This window comes from Diaporthe amygdali (assembly GCF_026229845.1).
Source record: "Diaporthe amygdali strain CAA958 chromosome Unknown NODE_38_length_435494_cov_65_447576, whole genome shotgun sequence".
Classification (NCBI taxonomy): Eukaryota; Fungi; Ascomycota; class Sordariomycetes; order Diaporthales; family Diaporthaceae; genus Diaporthe; species Diaporthe amygdali.
The window spans coordinates 129,739-146,600 of record NW_026517058.1 but is presented as its reverse complement, the minus strand read 5'-3'; the positions used below and the strand labels follow the sequence as shown (position 1 = coordinate 146,600).

At 52.2% G+C, this 16,862-nt stretch overlaps 8 protein-coding genes across 8 annotated transcripts; 3 read left to right on the top strand and 5 right to left on the bottom strand.

The window, feature by feature from the left end:
• Window positions 1-524: 524 nt before the first annotated feature.
• Window positions 525-1,967, top strand: J7T55_005299 (ttl domain-containing protein; the record flags this gene model as incomplete). The annotated part of the gene is made up of 1 exon (XM_053133610.1): window positions 525-1,967. The coding sequence occupies one exon, from the start codon at window positions 525-527 to the stop codon at window positions 1,965-1,967; it is 1,443 nt and encodes a 480-aa protein (XP_052988485.1).
• A 953-nt stretch (window positions 1,968-2,920) lies between these two features.
• On the top strand, window positions 2,921-4,033 carry J7T55_005298 (uncharacterized protein; the record flags this gene model as incomplete). The annotated part of the gene is made up of 1 exon (XM_053133609.1): window positions 2,921-4,033. The coding sequence occupies one exon, from the start codon at window positions 2,921-2,923 to the stop codon at window positions 4,031-4,033; it is 1,113 nt and encodes a 370-aa protein (XP_052988484.1).
• A 1,257-nt stretch (window positions 4,034-5,290) lies between these two features.
• J7T55_005297 (uncharacterized protein) lies at window positions 5,291-5,898 on the bottom strand (the record flags this gene model as incomplete). The annotated part of the gene is made up of 2 exons (XM_053133608.1): window positions 5,291-5,692; window positions 5,764-5,898. The coding sequence occupies 2 exons, from the start codon at window positions 5,896-5,898 to the stop codon at window positions 5,291-5,293; spliced, it is 537 nt and encodes a 178-aa protein (XP_052988483.1).
• Window positions 5,899-6,595: 697 nt separating this feature from the next.
• Window positions 6,596-8,242, bottom strand: J7T55_005296 (uncharacterized protein; the record flags this gene model as incomplete). Its single annotated transcript, XM_053133607.1, has 1 exon — window positions 6,596-8,242. The coding sequence occupies one exon, from the start codon at window positions 8,240-8,242 to the stop codon at window positions 6,596-6,598; it is 1,647 nt and encodes a 548-aa protein (XP_052988482.1).
• A 637-nt stretch (window positions 8,243-8,879) lies between these two features.
• On the bottom strand, window positions 8,880-10,962 carry J7T55_005295 (uncharacterized protein; the record flags this gene model as incomplete). The annotated part of the gene is made up of 2 exons (XM_053133606.1): window positions 8,880-9,998; window positions 10,057-10,962. The coding sequence occupies 2 exons, from the start codon at window positions 10,960-10,962 to the stop codon at window positions 8,880-8,882; spliced, it is 2,025 nt and encodes a 674-aa protein (XP_052988481.1).
• An 881-nt stretch (window positions 10,963-11,843) lies between these two features.
• J7T55_005294 (uncharacterized protein) lies at window positions 11,844-13,098 on the bottom strand (the record flags this gene model as incomplete). Its single annotated transcript, XM_053133605.1, has 5 exons — window positions 11,844-12,092; window positions 12,157-12,623; window positions 12,685-12,762; window positions 12,822-13,027; window positions 13,085-13,098. The coding sequence occupies 5 exons, from the start codon at window positions 13,096-13,098 to the stop codon at window positions 11,844-11,846; spliced, it is 1,014 nt and encodes a 337-aa protein (XP_052988480.1).
• Window positions 13,099-13,546: 448 nt separating this feature from the next.
• Window positions 13,547-15,317, top strand: J7T55_005293 (uncharacterized protein; the record flags this gene model as incomplete). The annotated part of the gene is made up of 9 exons (XM_053133604.1): window positions 13,547-13,640; window positions 13,688-13,721; window positions 13,778-13,880; window positions 13,932-14,166; window positions 14,219-14,383; window positions 14,435-14,817; window positions 14,869-14,945; window positions 15,004-15,075; window positions 15,230-15,317. 9 exons carry the CDS (start codon window positions 13,547-13,549, stop codon window positions 15,315-15,317), a joined length of 1,251 nt encoding a protein of 416 aa, XP_052988479.1.
• A 498-nt stretch (window positions 15,318-15,815) lies between these two features.
• J7T55_005292 (uncharacterized protein) lies at window positions 15,816-16,709 on the bottom strand (the record flags this gene model as incomplete). Its single annotated transcript, XM_053133603.1, has 1 exon — window positions 15,816-16,709. The coding sequence occupies one exon, from the start codon at window positions 16,707-16,709 to the stop codon at window positions 15,816-15,818; it is 894 nt and encodes a 297-aa protein (XP_052988478.1).
• Between the last annotated feature and the right edge of the window lie 153 nt (window positions 16,710-16,862).

The following is a 16,862-nucleotide window of genomic DNA, read 5'->3' as shown; positions in this document are numbered from 1 at the left end:
CAACGAATTACTACAACCCGGGTTTTCCAAGGGTATGGCCGGCGATAAGGAAAGACTTTAAACTAGGATCGACGATGTGGTGAGAGTCGGTCTGTATTTGGTATGGATTACGTTTATTAAATGGATTATGTCTAATGGAAATAATCAATGTAATGAGTCCGGTATTGTTAGGTAACGAGTATCCAGTATTGTCGCTTGGCTTGCAGATATATTCCTTGGCTCCCTCAGCTTCGTGACAATCACCTCGATCCTAAGGTTGCCCAACCAGTGTGAATTGCCATATAAATGTCCGAAAAAATCATGTTCACCTCTGCTCTTCCAATGCAGTTCGCCACCTTACGGGTTGCAGACCTCCTTCGTTGCCAACCGTTACTAGAGTTGACGCTGCGATCCAAACTGGTGACCAACTCTATGAAACCGAGATCCGCCCATTACATGATTCCTCGACAAGCATCGCTCCCTCCAGAGGAATGGATCGACACGCGTTAGACACAAGCATTTCGAGCACCACGATCAAAGACAAGATGCATGTGTACATCCATCCCGCGGTTCCTTGGCTGGGAGATCACCTCAAGTCATTCATCCGAAAGCTCGTGCCAGATGCCGTCTTCATCAACAACTTTGATGATTTCCCGCCAGATGCATCGAGCGTCTTCCAATACTGTGATGGATGGGCTTTAAATCGAAACTTCGCCATTCTGAACACGGCACAGTCGGCACTCATCAATGCCTACCCCAACAGCGACGCCCTGGCTCGGAAGGATTATCTCTCTAAAGTCATTGAGTTCTGGGCAGCAAAGAGGCCAGACAGTATCCTGAGGACCAATGTCCCACTCACAGTGCGCCTGTCTCTTGACTACGCAGAGTATGTCGATGAAGCTCTGACTGCTGCGGACGATCTCACGCTGCTGTCCTCGCTGGAGGAGAACGAGTTCCGAGCTGCTAAGGAGCGCGAGTGGTGGATATTGAAGCCAGCTCTGGTGGACTGTGGCGCTGGAATTCGCCTCTTCAGCACTATTGATGAGTTGGCAAGCTGTCTCGAGCTTGCCGAGTATGAAGTTGATGAGGATAATGAGAGTGACCTCAGCGAGCGGGCTGTGGAAGGAAATGGCAAATCGGCCGACGATACGGAGAATGACATTTCCAATGATTTCTCACCGACTCTGAAGAGTCCTGGTCTGAACTCACTGGATGTCCTCATCACGGCTGCAGGCGCAATTTCACTTGAGAAATACAAGAGCGGCATCCAAAGAGCCCCCAAGCCGCAGTATGTGTTCAAGGAAGGCGGAAGAATTCCCTCAGCACAGATACGTGAGTTCGTGGCTCAGCGATATGTTATTTCCATCCCGCCGATGGAGAAGAGAAAGTGGCATGTGCGAGCCTACGTTCTCTCCATGGGTCGTCTGAAGGTCTATGTTTTCAAGGAAATGCTCGCTCTGTTAGCAGGGGAGGACTACGAGCCGCCCTGGCTAAATCCCAGCCTCAAGTCTTCCCTGACCAACACGGCACTCCAGGACGAAGATGTTTTCGTGAACAAAGAATCAATGAGAGACTTTTGGGCAGCCCCGGATGACCTGCTCCCGGGAAACTGGAAGCCTAGCATTTTTGATCAGATTTGTAGCATCTCTGCCGAGCTGTTCCGTGCAGCTGCTTATACAATGGCTGACAAGTTCACCACGGTGAACAAATGTTTCGAGCTGTTTGCCGTGGACTTTCTCGTTGACACGAACGGGACCGCATGGCTGCTGGAGGTAAACGAGACGCCCGCGTTTTATGACGTTGGAATCGCTGGCCCGCTGGCCGTGCGCCTCATGGAATCGATAGTTTGTATTTCTATGGAGCACATGGGTCAGATCCCGCTTGATGATGAGCAGAACGCGCCTATTAATAGGCGAATGATTCAGATTCTGGACGAAACAGACAAACTAGCCAAGAGCAACATCACGGAGATCCTCCCAGAGGATTAAGAGTGCGAATAGAGAAAAGGAGGCAGGTTATTACAGATCTTGATAGATAGACATCTTCAGAAAGCCACCGTAGCCACCAACGAGTCTCGTAACCTTTCTGAAGCTTGATCATATATCTGTCGAAACCGACTTCGTACAATTGCAATTGCTTCGCAATTCTTCCAGCACAGCAACCTCTGCTTGGTTGGCTTACGCTGCTGCCACAATTCTGTTAGGTGGATCTTGCGGAAACGACAATCGCCCTGCCGCACGAAACAGGGGAACCCAACAAGTCACTTGAGGGACAGAGTGGCATTGCTTACGCTCGATATGGCCAATTGACAGAGCAATCACGAAGTAATATAATCTCTCAATTAATTCCGGCATGTAAGCTACTGAAGGGGTGACAAGGATGGGCGATGAGTCTTCAGTACGGGCTGGATTTCATAAGCTCTCCTGCACGCCATGCGTCGACCAAATTGCCCGAAGGAGACTAACCTATGGATTATACGACAGCAGGAAAAAGCAAGGACTGGGGTGCGTAGGTTTTCATTGAGAAATAGCTATCCAACCAATAATAGAATGAATAAGTAGGCAACGACGACCGTTACGATATGCTCACTCTCCAAATATAATGTCAAGAACATGGCTAAGCCTTCTTGGAAAGTGGTTGTGTTATGGCCTTGAGCAACGCGTCCAGGAGCATGACAACTCCTTTACCAGCCCTGGAAAGTTTTGCCTGATTAGATTTCTACAGTTATTCCTGAAGCGGTAATTCTGTCGAAATCTAAGCCTCTTGATTGAATACAAAATCAGCTCGCCGGTCTTCCCTCGCCCCCCGTCGTGGTCATTATATATACCGAGGTCTCCTTCAACGAATTGCTACATTGAAATGTCTCAACAGGCAGACACTCTTCCCACCCGAGAACTTAGTTATCATTGCGAGCTCCTACCTTGTGACTTCTCTTATCAACATGATGAGTAAATCTTTGATCCGCGCTCTCGCAGCTGTCATTGTTGTGCAGGCTAGCGAGGCTATCCCGGCGCCATCAGCTACTTCCTCTCCAGAGACTGAGACTACAAATGCAAACTTCGGACCTGTACCAGGCCTATCACAACTGTTTGACGACTATACCGGCCTGGCACCTCCGTTTCCGGAAAATGTGACCAAGCCTATCCCGGCGACTGCGATCGGCAATCCGGCGCCAGATGACACGTTGTGGCAGAACCCCTTCGCTGCCGAGTGGATCATCTACTCGTTCTACCAGCTCGCCGTCACAACCTTCAACGCTTCCAGCTTCACCGCGCTTGGTCTGCCAAACAACACGCTCCAACGCGTAACAGAGATCCGTGACAACGAGGCTGGCCATCTGCGCATCTTCCAGGACAAGATTTCGCCATCCTCGGTCAAACCAGGCGCGTGCGAGTACGACTTCCCACTCGATGGCCAAGCCACCAACTTCCTCGCTCTCTCGACCCTCATCGAGATCGCTAGCATGGTTTTCCTGATAGGTCTCGTGCAGGAAGCCAAGGAAGATGTAGCAAAAGGCGCGCTGACAGCCATCAGCCAAGTTGAGACTCGCCACGAGATTTGGTCGCTGCTGGAGGTCTGGGGTGTTGACCCCTTCGGCGGCCCCAGCGACACCGTCTTCCCCTATCCGAACGAGATCCTTGATATTACCAACCGCTTCGTCGTGCCTGGCAGCTGCCCACACGCAAATCCGCCTTTCCCCAACCCCTCGCAGAACTTGCCGCGGATCGGAGTCGCATCCTGGACTGAGTCTGTGACGGTCAGCTCGACCGTGCAGCTTAATTTCACGGACCCGGTCAATCAGCCTCATTTCGAGAATAATGCAGAGTACTATGCAGTTTTCTTCCACGGAGTCGACGTCATTAGCGCGCCCCTTGTTATGACTCATTGGCCAGAGCAGCCGCCTAATGTCACGATCCCGGCAGAGTTCGAGGCCAAAGGTGTGGTAATCATGGTCATCGCCACCATGAGAGGAGCGCCTACGTTGAGCAGCGTAGTAGCTGGCCCAGCTATCTTTCTGCAGCAGCCGGCAGAGCTGGGGATCAAGGTGATTTGATAGAAATGTCGGATGCAAGAACCCGTTTGGTTGTGCTTAACTAAGGGCCTCTCATCAGTCATTCAAAAGAAAATCAGCTGGTAGAATTTGGGAGAATTTTGCTTATGCACCTTGCGCCTCTTCTCCCGACATGGTTCACACGCTTTTAAAGGTCGATCGTGAGACCTCCCGCGCTGGGACATTGATATCGTAGAGTTGACAACAGAGTGATTGACTGCCTTGAGATACAATAAACAGCTTTAATACCTGCGGCATTGAGTGACCTTTTTGTGAAGGAAAACCGTGGCGGCGGTGTGTGCTTCAGGAATCTGTAATGCAAATTGAAGGGGGATAGCTCGTTTCTTCCATAGGCGCTGCAAAGCTCGAAGCAGTATTAACAGACCCGATATTCTAACACGGCCGTCCATGATGACGCCAGCTTCCGTCGAGCGAATTCCCTCTTTCGGATGGGATAAGCGCTACTGCAAGAGACGCAAGTGCTTATTTTTGCTTAGGGGCTGACTAATTTATACACCTCCTTCCCTAGGCTCAAATACCAAGTGCAAACCTCAAGGCTTTGATGGCTTCCAGCAATGTGCGCTAGCCCTCCACGGAACACTTCAACGGGGAAGATCGTCTTCGCTACCTATACAGATCGCTATTCAGGCACCGGTCGAGACGAGATCGTGTTTGAAGCGAAAACTACACTTTCCATTGCGGCAGACGTCGTTGTATCCTTGATATCGTATATTGAAATAAGCATGTGGCAGGAAATTGCAGGCACCAGGTATTTGTTCAATAACGTAACAGGACCTGTAAGTGTCCGTATGGCTACACCGTATGTAAGTCTTCCTGGATTCAACTCTTCCAGCTTACCCGGCCCGGCGAGGCGAGGCGAAGCTGTGTGGCCTTGTGCTATGAGAAATTGGGATTTATGGCTAGGTCCTCGCAACCTTCGTAGACTTTGTTGGATAGGAATCCGCCGAAGCGCCCTGCTCAAAACGACCCAACCGGCGAAAAGCAATGTAGGCCAACAATGGCTGTGGTACCACTTTGACGACAGCCTTGCCACGAATCTCCACAAGAAGGGTTCCAAGAATGGGGTATGGATGTTTGCGTCCTTCGCCTGTCGAGATATGCCCGCACACTGTTTAGAGCCATGCTCGCCTGAGAGCTGGGGAGTAGACCAGTCCCAGCCAGCCCGTCGATTTCCACGCAAGGGTTGTGTGACTATCTTCTGTCCAGCATAATGTCACGAATATGTCGCCCCAATCGTCCCTAGCCACTTGCTGGACTGCTCTCTTCGGTTCCAGGCTCGCGCTTGACCACATCACGACCATTCTTCTCGTCCTCATCCGCGGCCGACTTCTTATCATTGATCCTTGCCCATTTCTCCTCCATGTTTAACTTGACGACATGGTTCGCATTGGTACTGTTGCCGGCAACGAGACCATAAACGAAGTTAGCGGCCAGGTAGGTGCCGACGAACCACAACCACCCCAAGGCGGCCAGTCCGAAAGTCACGAGGAGGGTAGACCCGAGGATGATGCTGGCCACTCCAATCCAGAAGAGAGAGAATATAACGGCGGTAAACATCGCGAGGGCAACGGTGCCGAGGACGAAGGAGGCGAAGAGGAGGATGGGGACAAGGGAGAGGAGCAGCTGGGCTACGATGAAGGACTGGAGGCACATTGAGCGGTCAGCAGGGTATAGAAAGGTACAACAGAGAGGACGGGGCAGAAACAGCATACAAACAACAGTGGCTGCTCCTGGGCGAAGCTGAGGACGCTGTCATAGGCTCTCTGGCGGTCATGAGGGCTCACGACGCGGTCGGCCTGGCGACGCGCCGAGTCGATCGTGCCGCTGACGTAGTCGTAGACAGCCATGTTTTTGTTGTTGGCCTCGAAATTGGGTCTCGCGAGTCGAGGTCGCAAGAGTTTGGAGTAGAGTGGAATGGCAACTGGCCCATTGGCAAGTTGACGTAGGAGGATGTCAAGCAAAATGGAGGTGGGATGCGCTGAGTGGGTGGGACAGGCCGTGTCAGCTCAGCTCAAGATGCCCGCACACACATGTCATAGCAGCTACAGGCCAAGCAGGGGTAGCTGTCCAGGGGCGCTCCCTTCACCTAGCCGCCCCTACCCCTGCCAATCAACCCTGCGTCATGCAGGAACAACGCATTCCAGCTGCGTCTGCCTTCCCCTTTCCCAGCCAATGATGGGACGAACCATACTTTTGCGATGACTTCAACTCAACCCAAATCCCGTCCTGTCGAGAAACTTGACCTCCTGGGCAGTCACTGGGCGATATTGAGAGACAAGGACGACCATGATATCCACCTTACGGATGGAAACTACTGCACGTGTCAAGATCTCAACTGCTGGAAGCTGTGGATCTGATATCTACTCATGTACCTGGGCACGGTCACGATATCAAACGACATTGGATATTAGGCCAGAAAGTGGTATATTTGAGCTCCTTACGAAAATGCACAATACCCTAACCAGCACCATATCTAGGTATAGCTATCATTACTTGGAATATCAGAGCCTAGACCCTCAACTGTGAGACACACTCTCAAAATGGTCATCCAAAAATGCGCGAGAGCACCTTGAATTTCGATCCGTTGGGTGTGGTTTTCGGTGTCTCTGCAGCAAGCACTTGATCCATACCATTTACAAGGTCCATAAGTTTGGCGTCAATATACCACGGCTCGTTTCGGGCGACAGTGAAGCGATGACCAAAATACAGCCCCAGGAAGATCGGGATACCAATATACGCGGTGAGGAAACTCGAGACATCCCAATTATCGCCGACAAATACCTTGAACCCGTTCAGCAACATGAGAATGAAGAATGTGATTCCGCAAACCCATGCCATGTAGGGCTGGAAGCGGGACCGGTATGGGAGATCAGTGACGCCTTGCACCTCTGTGCCCTTCCGGAACCGCAAGTAGATGATGCAAACTGCGATCCAGCTCTGAAAGGCACCAGCATTGATCAGGTTGATGAGCCAGTTGAAGACGACGGCGCCGGTTGAAGCAACGTTGAGGTAAGCAAGGAGGGACACGGATGCGCTTGCAGCAAGAGCGTAATAGGGGACGCCGCTCTTGGTGCACCTGGCAAATACCCTGGGTGCTGTTCCCACGAGCGCCATGCTGTAGAGGGCGCGACTCGAGAGATACAGGTACGAGTTGCCCGCAGACCAGGCCGATGTCAGGATAATGCCGTTGACGATGTCAGGATACACGCTGATACCCGCCTCGCTAATCGCAATAGCCCAAGGTGATGACCCTGCGCCCTTGCCTCCACCCAGCAAACGATCGTTATCGCTGGAGACGATGAGGCCGATGAAGAAGGACCCCAGGACGTAGAAGAATATGAGTCTGTAGATGTATCGACGGCCGGCCGAGGGCAGATTACGCCTGGGCGATTGCATTTCACCACCGGTGACTACAATCAGCTCTGGGGCAAAGGCAAATGCGAAGACCGAGAAGACCCAAGTCCCGATAAAAGCGCACAGCTTGCCGCTCCCGCCACTGACCAGGTACTCCTTGACTGGTCCAGGGTCATGCCAATATCGGAAACCCAAGGCCTGAGCATTGGGGCCACCACCACAGACGATGACAAGGGCAGTGATGAGAAGCGCAATCAGGCCAAAGACTTTGAGAGAGGCGAACCAGAATTCGGCTTCACCGTATACCTTGACTGGGAAGCAGTTGAGAGCGATAATGACAACCATGGAGATGGTGATCCATACGGCAACGTGGACAGGTGGATTCCAATATTCAATAACGAGGCTGGTTGCTGTAATCTCTGCCGGGACTGTGATGGCGAAGATATACCAATACATCCAGCCGAGTGCGAAACCTAGACTGCTCGAGACATAGCGAGCGGCAAAGTAATTGACGCTGCTGCCGCGGACTGGGAGATAGGAGCTGAATTCGGTGGTGGCTGTGACGATGCCATACACGAGAAGACTCATAATGATGTATGCCACGAGGAGAAAACATGGTCCTCCCATCTGGAGGGCCTGGCCTGAACCGACAAAGAGACCGGTCCCGATCGTACCGCCCAGGGCAATCATTTGTGCGTGTCGAGACTTGAGACCACGTTGTGTTCCATGTCCACCTTCGACGCCCTCGCCAAATCCATTCACTTCCTCGACATCACCGGCTTGCCTGGACTGCATTGGGTGGAGGCCCATGGTGGCCTTGGTGTCTTCCTCCTTCATGGCGGGTATTCGACGTTTTTGGGAGAACGTGGGAATAGGGAGAACAACGAGAGGGGTGGACCTCGTAGCAGCATGCTTAGCCGACGAGGCCGTATCTCGTCTAGTTATATTCCGCCTCATGGCCCTGGCCAGCCTGCCCTAGGCTGTGCCCGCCTTCGACCATGGTCACCGAGATTAAGGTCTGGGCACGACCATATCCGGGGTAAGTTATCATCGGGAAAGATAGCGCCGGCTTATCATCCCCTGAATGCGGAGAAGTGGAGGATCAAGGCGATATACTGTCATCCCGTACTCACCTACGCCCGGTCTTGCTTACCGTTTCCAGCGACGCGGCTTCAGCGCCTGCTCTCCTACCGGAGGGGTAGTGGTTTCAGCTTTCGCACTGCCAAGTTGATTATGGCTGGGACAAGGCAGAAAATGTCCCTTCCTAGACGATGATTGTTGCGGAAGAAAAGGAAAGAAGCGGTGCAAAGGCCAGTTTTACGTTATCAAATCAACCACGTGCCATCTCTACGGTCAAGACAGAACAATTGTTGTGCTCTGCCTCGATTACACAGCCCACAGTGCCTCAGAAAGGTCGCAAGAGCTTGAATTACGACTACACATGGCCAGTCACGGCCAGCTCACTGTATTTGATCTAGCAAAGAAACAGCGTGGTCTTTTCCTCGCGCAGAGCATCGACCCATGTCCATTGTAGCGAGGCACTTCGCAGCTTGGTCGAGCCTCGGGAAAGGGCCCCTGATCTAGGGGTGTTCAAGGCTCCCGGATCGTCCAAGGGCCTATCGCGTCTTTCCCAGACCCTGGACATGATATCAGCGGCAGTCTTGAAACTAGAGATGCCGAATTGCTCCACGCCGCGTTGGGTCAGGTCCTTGAAAAACTCGCGGTCCCTCGGCCTGATAGCCTCGCAACCAGCTATAAAAACGGGCCACACCGGGCAAGGCCCTTCGAGCTTGTGGGACTCCAACGCCATCTCGAAAGTTTTCAGGCTATCTATCACATCACTAACGTATCCCTGCAGTATGCGGGGGTGGAGGTCACGGATTCGGCGGTAGAAGAGTATCTCCAAGGCAGCGTTCAAGGCCCGCAGCATGTGAGGGTTGGGCCCATCTCTGTGCGCAGCCTGGCGCTGGCTCTCCTCATCCGACAGGTGCGCTCCAGAGCACATTGTGGGCCGGGATGCGAAGCCACAGATCATTTCTTCAAGCAACTTTGCCCGCTTCTGGAGAGAGTTTGACAAATCGAAACTTGATGAGCTGGGTCTGGACTTCACCACGTCAAGTAGATTAGCAAGCCTTGTGACCTGAGATACGAGGCTCAGCCACGTCTCGGGTATCCCATAGACCTGGGGGTAGAGGGTGTCTAAAGATTCACGGGAGTCCTCGAGGTGAATGTCCCGGCGCCCGGTCTCGTGCTCTTTGAGCTCTTCGATCTCGAGATCGCTATCGGAAGCGTGTGGTTGCAACCTGAGAAAGTCGTCCAGGCACCCATTCTGAGGGTCTTGCAGTTGCGGAGTTCCCCCGGCCTGTAACGAGTCAAGTTGTGGGTGGGGAGTAGGCCTTTCCATGTTCGACCCATGTATACTGTAATCATGGATGACATACGTGCTCTCGCCTATGATGCGCATCCATGTGTAGACATGATGCAACAGGCGCACCCGCCTGGAGATATGGCGCTTGGCGAGACCTCTTAGGCGAAGCAAACGTTCCGCGTCAAGTATGTAACAACGCGCGTCCTTTTCGTTGCCCGTGATAATCTGAGGACGGCTATCAGTGACTCGGAAAATCAATACAGACCCTCGTTGTAGCGCTTACCGAATGATTTGTTAGCATCAGAATGGCCATGAGTTGATCCTTGTATTTTGCTTTTGACTTCCCCTGCACCTCAGCCCTCAGAGACATCTGCATGTGGTGCTTGGCTTTGTTAAGTGTATTAGAGGCCAAGTCTTCCGTGAGAGGCTGTGGAGAGCAACCTCGGTTTGATGGGGTCGCGCTGGCATGATACGCCGCGCAGCTGAGCACGGCATAATAATTTGCCTGGGCCGCGTGCGTCAGGTTCTTTGCCTCGAAAAAATTCAAGTCGGCAAAGGTCTGGACCGCAAAAGCCAGGTTGAGGATCTCCCACGGCGACTTGAGCCCCGTCGGTAGCGTCCTTGTGATGCTGCTTAGATTGGCTCGGAAGTGACTCAGCAAGAATTGGGCCACCTCTGGCGTCACCGCGTCGTGGTGGCTGGCGACTGGTGACTGGACCAGAGGCACAGTCGGAGGAACTCGATTCAAGCCCGAGTTAGTTGACCCGGATGGCTGGGTGCGTTGATCCATGCCGTCGATCTGCATCGATGCTTCAAGGGGGTCAGGCCAATTCCACGTCGAGTCGGACAAATCCGGAGGGTCAAAACATAGTCTACTCGCATCAGTGGTGAAGATATGACCTGGGTTCACGTCGAAAAGATCTCCCCACTGTAAGGTGTTGTCGAGGCCGAGAAGTGTGTCAAGGGAGAGAGGGCTAGTTGTGTCCGGCTCCGGGAATGTGTTGTCGCTGGCGAGGCCTGGATCAGTCTGCGGTGCTACAGGTTGCAAGTCTACTTCTTGCTCGACCTGGCCAAGGTCAAGCACACCGAACGGACCGACCGTGACCTGACGGTCCTTGGCGCGATCGAGCTCCGCAAGACAGCCATCTATAGAGGTGGTCTCCAAGCTGGCAACAAGGCCGAGGCTCATGCGCTCTCGGGATATTTCTGGCGGAGTCACGGATCAGTCGTAATACAACCTTGTATTGATAAGTAGGCAAGATTAAGAAGCATGAGAAGTAAGAGGCAAGATCATTACCACTATACAAGTGTCGTCTTGATCGCTGAGCAGCCCCTGATGCAGACCCGGCGGTGCTTGTGGTTGGCGTTGCAGCCTGGCCCGAGGACGCGGCCCATCGCACATCAGCTGCGAATCCCTCGCAACTCACGCCAGCTTTTCTGCAAGTATTACAGACTGGCCTTTTCTGGTCACACTTGACATGGCGTCTCCGGCACGTCGCACAGCTACCTCGTGAACGCTTCGGCCGAGTCTGTACTGCACTGTCGACGCGGTCTTTCGGCATGGACGCAGCTTGGGTCTGGCGGGTCCGACGTGCCCGAGATGAAGTGGGGCCGGGGAAGTATCCTGTCAATCTGGACTTTTTGTGGGGAAATCGAAAAACCCAGATTGCAGATACGTTGTCGGGTAAGAGTAACGAAAGGGGAATCCGTGCGATTCTTCGGGCTGGAATTGACGAAACAGGAAGCGAGATATATATGTAGATAGCGAGCCCGGGCAGGACTCGCATAGCCGACCCCCCGCCTTACATCTGGCATATCTTTGCGGGGTAGGCTGCAGAGATACTTAGATAACCACTAGATATTCACGCCAGGCGCGCATGTGAAGTGAAACGCGGGTGGCAGACAATCCGGCAAGACCGGGAGGCTAGGCTGTAGTTCTGGCAACAAAGGCCGACTGCGAGAGCAAATTTAACTTATCTGCATTTCTGAATTTGTGCAACTCCCGTGACTGCTTTCCTGTCTTGATTGCAGTGGGACTGCCTGTCTATCTAGATGCTACGTTGGCAACAGCTAGGTCTCCAGCGCGCCCAAGGCCCTCTGGAACGACTCAGGTATTTCCTCCTCGAGTCCATGCTGCGAAGCGCTGTAGCCGAGCAACTTCTTCGCTCTTTCTGGAACGCACACAGCATTTGTTCCAAAAAGTACGCTCCCGTGGGCAAAGGTCGTGTCTGCCTCCTGGGCACTGATAGACTTTGGCGACGCTTGTATACTCGTCTTCTGGGCAGTTTGAGATACAAGCTCGGCAATACGCTTCCATGACTGAATACACAAGACAAATTTTCAGTAAACGACTCCGAAAGACAGGAGAAAGCGAAGTACATACTATCTCTCCGGTCTGAACAAAGTAGAGACCACGCTCGTTCCAGAGCTCCGGGTCGGACTCCTTGTCCTGCCCCTTGCCCACTATCTTGGTGATGAGATTGCTGAGGTCTTCTACATGCACGTTGCCCCATGTGGCCTCTCCCTGCCCAACATATACGGCAGTCTTTTTCTCAATAGCCACCTTGCAGAGGCCGGGGATTTGTTGGCTGTTTGCATTACCGAGCCCACGGCCCAGGCCGTAAATGATGGGCGGGAAAATGATGGCGGTGCGAACTCGGGATCCCAGCTCGCGGGCAATACTTAGCATGGCTTGATCGACAGCGCGCGTTGAGGCACTTTCAATCAGCGAGATGATCTCTGAGACCTGCTCATAGTCATTATACTTGTGGCTGGAAGCCTCGCCGAAGCGCTTGTGAATAATATCTGGTGTTGAGAGGACGCTTGCACCTGAGATCTGAATCCAGCAGACTGGTTTGCACGTAATTTCAGCGGCTGTTTGGGTGTGACACATGACCGGCGTGCAACTTACCATGGCTTGTTCTCTGGGACTTGCGTATACCATTGGCAATACTGTGGACCACACCGATGTGCTTGCCGTTGGCAGTGTCTGAAACTTCTGTCAGAACTCTTCCGAAATCAGTGGACCAAGTAGACGTGAACGCATACTAATGACCACGTCGGTCTCCTTGACAGTTGCCTCGATGAGATCGGCCGAGTCTAGATCCCCTTGCTGAAGCTGGACATGGGGATACTTGTCGGCGATGGGTTTTGCTCTAGCAGTGTCACGAACGAGAGCTGTGATCGATGCGGTCGGGAACTGTCTTGCAATAGAAGCCAGTACATCGCCTCCGATGTAGCCAGTTGCGCCAGTTCTGATCAAACAGGTAAGTAATCCAGCTCCATCTCCAGGCGTGTTGGTGGGTACCTACAGGAAAACCTTCATTGTGGACTGTTGAGCCTTTTGAGGGGTATGCAAAAGAAATAGCGTATCGTAGTCAATGGTGCAAGTGTCCGTGGTACATGTGACGCCCTCAAGGAGAACTACCCACGCTTAGAAGTCGTGTCTTTTGAACCTCACTGTGAGCTGCTGGCGCTTCCTCAATGGAGCCGACGCTGAAGATGAGGAGTCGAGTGCATGTGGAGTGGGGATATCTTGTACGAAACGAGTAAGCCAGCACGAGTGCCTCTCCAATCCTAGACCCCCCTCCCACCTCCTCCCACTCGCCAACCACGATAAACTGTTGTATCAGTTCCCACGTCTCAGGCGGGGGTGATGATACCTTATCACGAGGCACTTACATGGTAGAAATAAATTAGTAGTCCCCTCATAGACACTGATTTGCAAGGTTCACCACAGCAGGACAGACAATTGATCCGGCCAAGATTGCAAGATGGCAAACCGCAGTGTGAATCTTGATCCTAAGGTCTTCAGCATTAGCGACCTAAAACGTGAGGGCAGTGCAAGACTGCCTCCCATGTATCGAGGTCGGTGCACATTTGCCAGCACTGAAATCCCTGACTGACATGACTAGACTTTTACAATGAAGGAGCCATGGATATGGAGACGTAAGTTGTCCTGCGAAGAAGCCGATCGTTTTCGTTTTCACTCACGACTCGCCAAGACTGCGAGAGAACGAGGAGGCATACCGAAGATACAAGATCCGTCCCCGTATCTTGGTGAACGTGGATCATGTCGATACTTCAGCAGAAATCTTTGGTGTCAAGGTGAGCAACCAGTATTACCGACGCCTTGCTGGATCGGCTGACGCTTCAAAGGTCCCTTTTCCTCTGGGATTTAGCCCCTCTGCGATGCACCAGCTAGCACATCCTGAAGGCGAAGTGGCAACCTCAAAAGCAGCTGCAGCAGAGGGCATCTGTATGGGTTTGTCGTCATACTCTACCGTCTCACTCGAAGAGGTCGCACAACAGGGGCTCGGCAATCCATTATTCATGCAGGTTTGCGTGCTGAAAGACCGCCGTACCACTCTGCAACTGCTGAAGCGAGCAGAAGGTGAGTAAATGACTACCGCCCAATGTGCTACGCGCATACTAATATTGCAAAGCCGCCGGCTACAAAGCCATTTTCGTCTCTGTGGACGTTCCGGTGCTAGGGCGTCGTCTCAACGAGATGCGCAATAGCTTCACCCTCCCGGAGGACATGCAGTTACCAAATCTTTTGTCAGATGGCAGAAAAGAGTTCAGTGGTGGCAATGCGGCGACGGCATTTGGTATGGCCTCAACGATCCGAGTCCTATAGTCTTAGCTGACCGCAGACGAAGACGCGAGTCTTGATTGGGACAGTGCAATTCCATGGCTCAAGGAAAACACAAAGATGCAGATTTGGCTCAAAGGAGGTCAGCTCATTCACCGAGAAATCGCACAGCGTTCTTTCGCTGACGACCGACCAGTAAACACACCCGAGGATGTCCAGATGGCCATTGACCACAACTTGGATGGTGTTGTCATTTCTAATCACGGAGGAAGACAGCTTGACGGCATTGCTGCCACGCTGGACACGCTTCGCGTCTGCGCACCTCTCGCCAAGGGAAAGATCCAGATCGCGGTGGATGGTGGGGTGCGCAAGGGTTCCGACATTTTCAAGGCGATCGCGCTCGGTGCCGATCATGTGTTTGTCGGCAGAATACCTATCTGGGGTCTCGCGGTACGAAATGTTGTATGAAGTCATCCTACCAGTGATTACTGACGTCTGCAGTATAATGGCCAAAAGGGCGTCGAACTCGCCATAAAGATGCTCAAGGAAGAATTTGCCGTAACCATGAGGCTGGCCGGGTTTGTTTATACTTTCACTTCCGTTGGACCACGAATCGAACGCTGACTTGAATGGTAGATGCGCATCAGTCAAGGACATCACACCAGACCGCTTGGCATATTTGAGACAGGATGGAATCCTTGCGAAGTTGTAAGAGAGGAGATTTTGTTGCCTAGACATTAGCATTTGTACCATGTTGTGGCTCTGGGAAACTGCTAGACTGCATAAAGCCGTGATATTTGTTTGAAGCAGGCGTGTTTGAGTATTCAAAGGAATTGACACGTAAATTTCTACATGCATGCAGCGAAACTTCTTTTGTGGACAAGAGGGTCAATGTTGCCGGTCTGAATAGGCAGGACTCGCACGCCTTCAAAATTCAGCGCTTCACGTAGATAGACCTTTTCATGATTGGTCATCACGTTGAAGTCTAGGGTCAAGCCTCAAGCCAGTGTTAACTGGCAACGTTGGTGTAATTTTAGGCTTCATTAGCTCTTCTAGCGGACAATCTACTCAAATCCTTCCCCTGTGATCCTACTGAGAATTAGGTGGACTGCGAGAGATGGAATTTAGGTAATTTTGTACAAAGTAGGTTCCTTGTTACTGGACTGAAATAAGCACATTCTATGAGCAGCACGGAACAGAAGTTTCTGCACAAATCACTTGTGAAATATTGTTGGTAAATTTCGTGACTTTAATCAATTGGTTCAAGTACGTATCGTGACTGTTCATCAGGCTCTTTCAAAGTTGTTTCCAACCCAGGATGTCAATCTCATGCTCAATAATCCATAAGAGCAAATTCCACCAGTAATACATGCAGACAACCAACTGTTCATTATAGACCTATCTTCCTGTCATAATGACCCTTCTCATTTGTGTGGTGGCAGCCATCTTCACTGCCCGACTACCTTCAGGCCAGCGGTTTGTAGCAACAAGGCAAACTCAGCGCGCTCTGCTTGTCCGAGGACAACAAACGGTTTGCGGCATCCTCCTGTTGACGTACCGAGCAATTCCATGCCAGTCTTGATAGCCGCCGAATAATTATAGGACTCGAGAAACTTGCAGACAGGATATATCTTGGACCACAGCTCCCTGGCCTTCTCAAGATCTTTCTTGACGGCTAGGGCTTCCCACAGCTCGACAGACAGCTCTGGGATGATGTTGGTCGCACCCCAGACGGAGCCCTTGGCACCAGCGGCAAGGCCGTAGAAAGTCAACGTGTCCCAGCCGTTGAATGCAGTAATCTTGTCCTGTAATGAGAAAAGGAGCTCTGTAAGGGCCGGTGCGTCTCCCGACGTATCTTTCAAGTATTGGACTCCGACCTTTGACAGATCCGCCAGCTGTGTTGGGCTGAGTTTGAGGCCAGATGCTGAAGGGATATTGTAATACATGATTGGGAGTTTGGACACTGAGTGCAGCTCTGCCAGGAGCCCGTGTAACTCTTCAACGGAAGGCGCGTCGTAGAATGGCGGTACAACCATCAGTGCCGCGGCACCAACCTCAGCAGCGTGCTTTGCGAGTTCAACGCCATCCTTGGTCGAAAGTGTCCCGATACCAGCGATTACTGGGATCTTGCCGGCTGCAGACTTGACGCACACCTCGACGAGCTGCTTCCGCTCCTCAAGGGTCAATGCAGTGAACTCGCCAGTGCTTCCGCCAGGGACCAAGCCGTGAACGCCGGCCTTGATGAGACGCTGGATGTGCTGGTCCAAAGCCGCAATGTCAATTGCGGACTGGTCTGCCGTGAATGGCGTGTAAAGCGCCACCATGATACCTTTGAGAGACATTGTGGTGATTATATGGTCTGATAATTTCAAAAGTGATTTTAGCGATGAGTAGCGCGTAATGCTGTTGTCAAGTTTCGTTGACAGCGTCTTTGAACAATAAGTAACCGACATCTGATCGGCAAACAAATCGTCCAACCTAGTACCTCATATCGA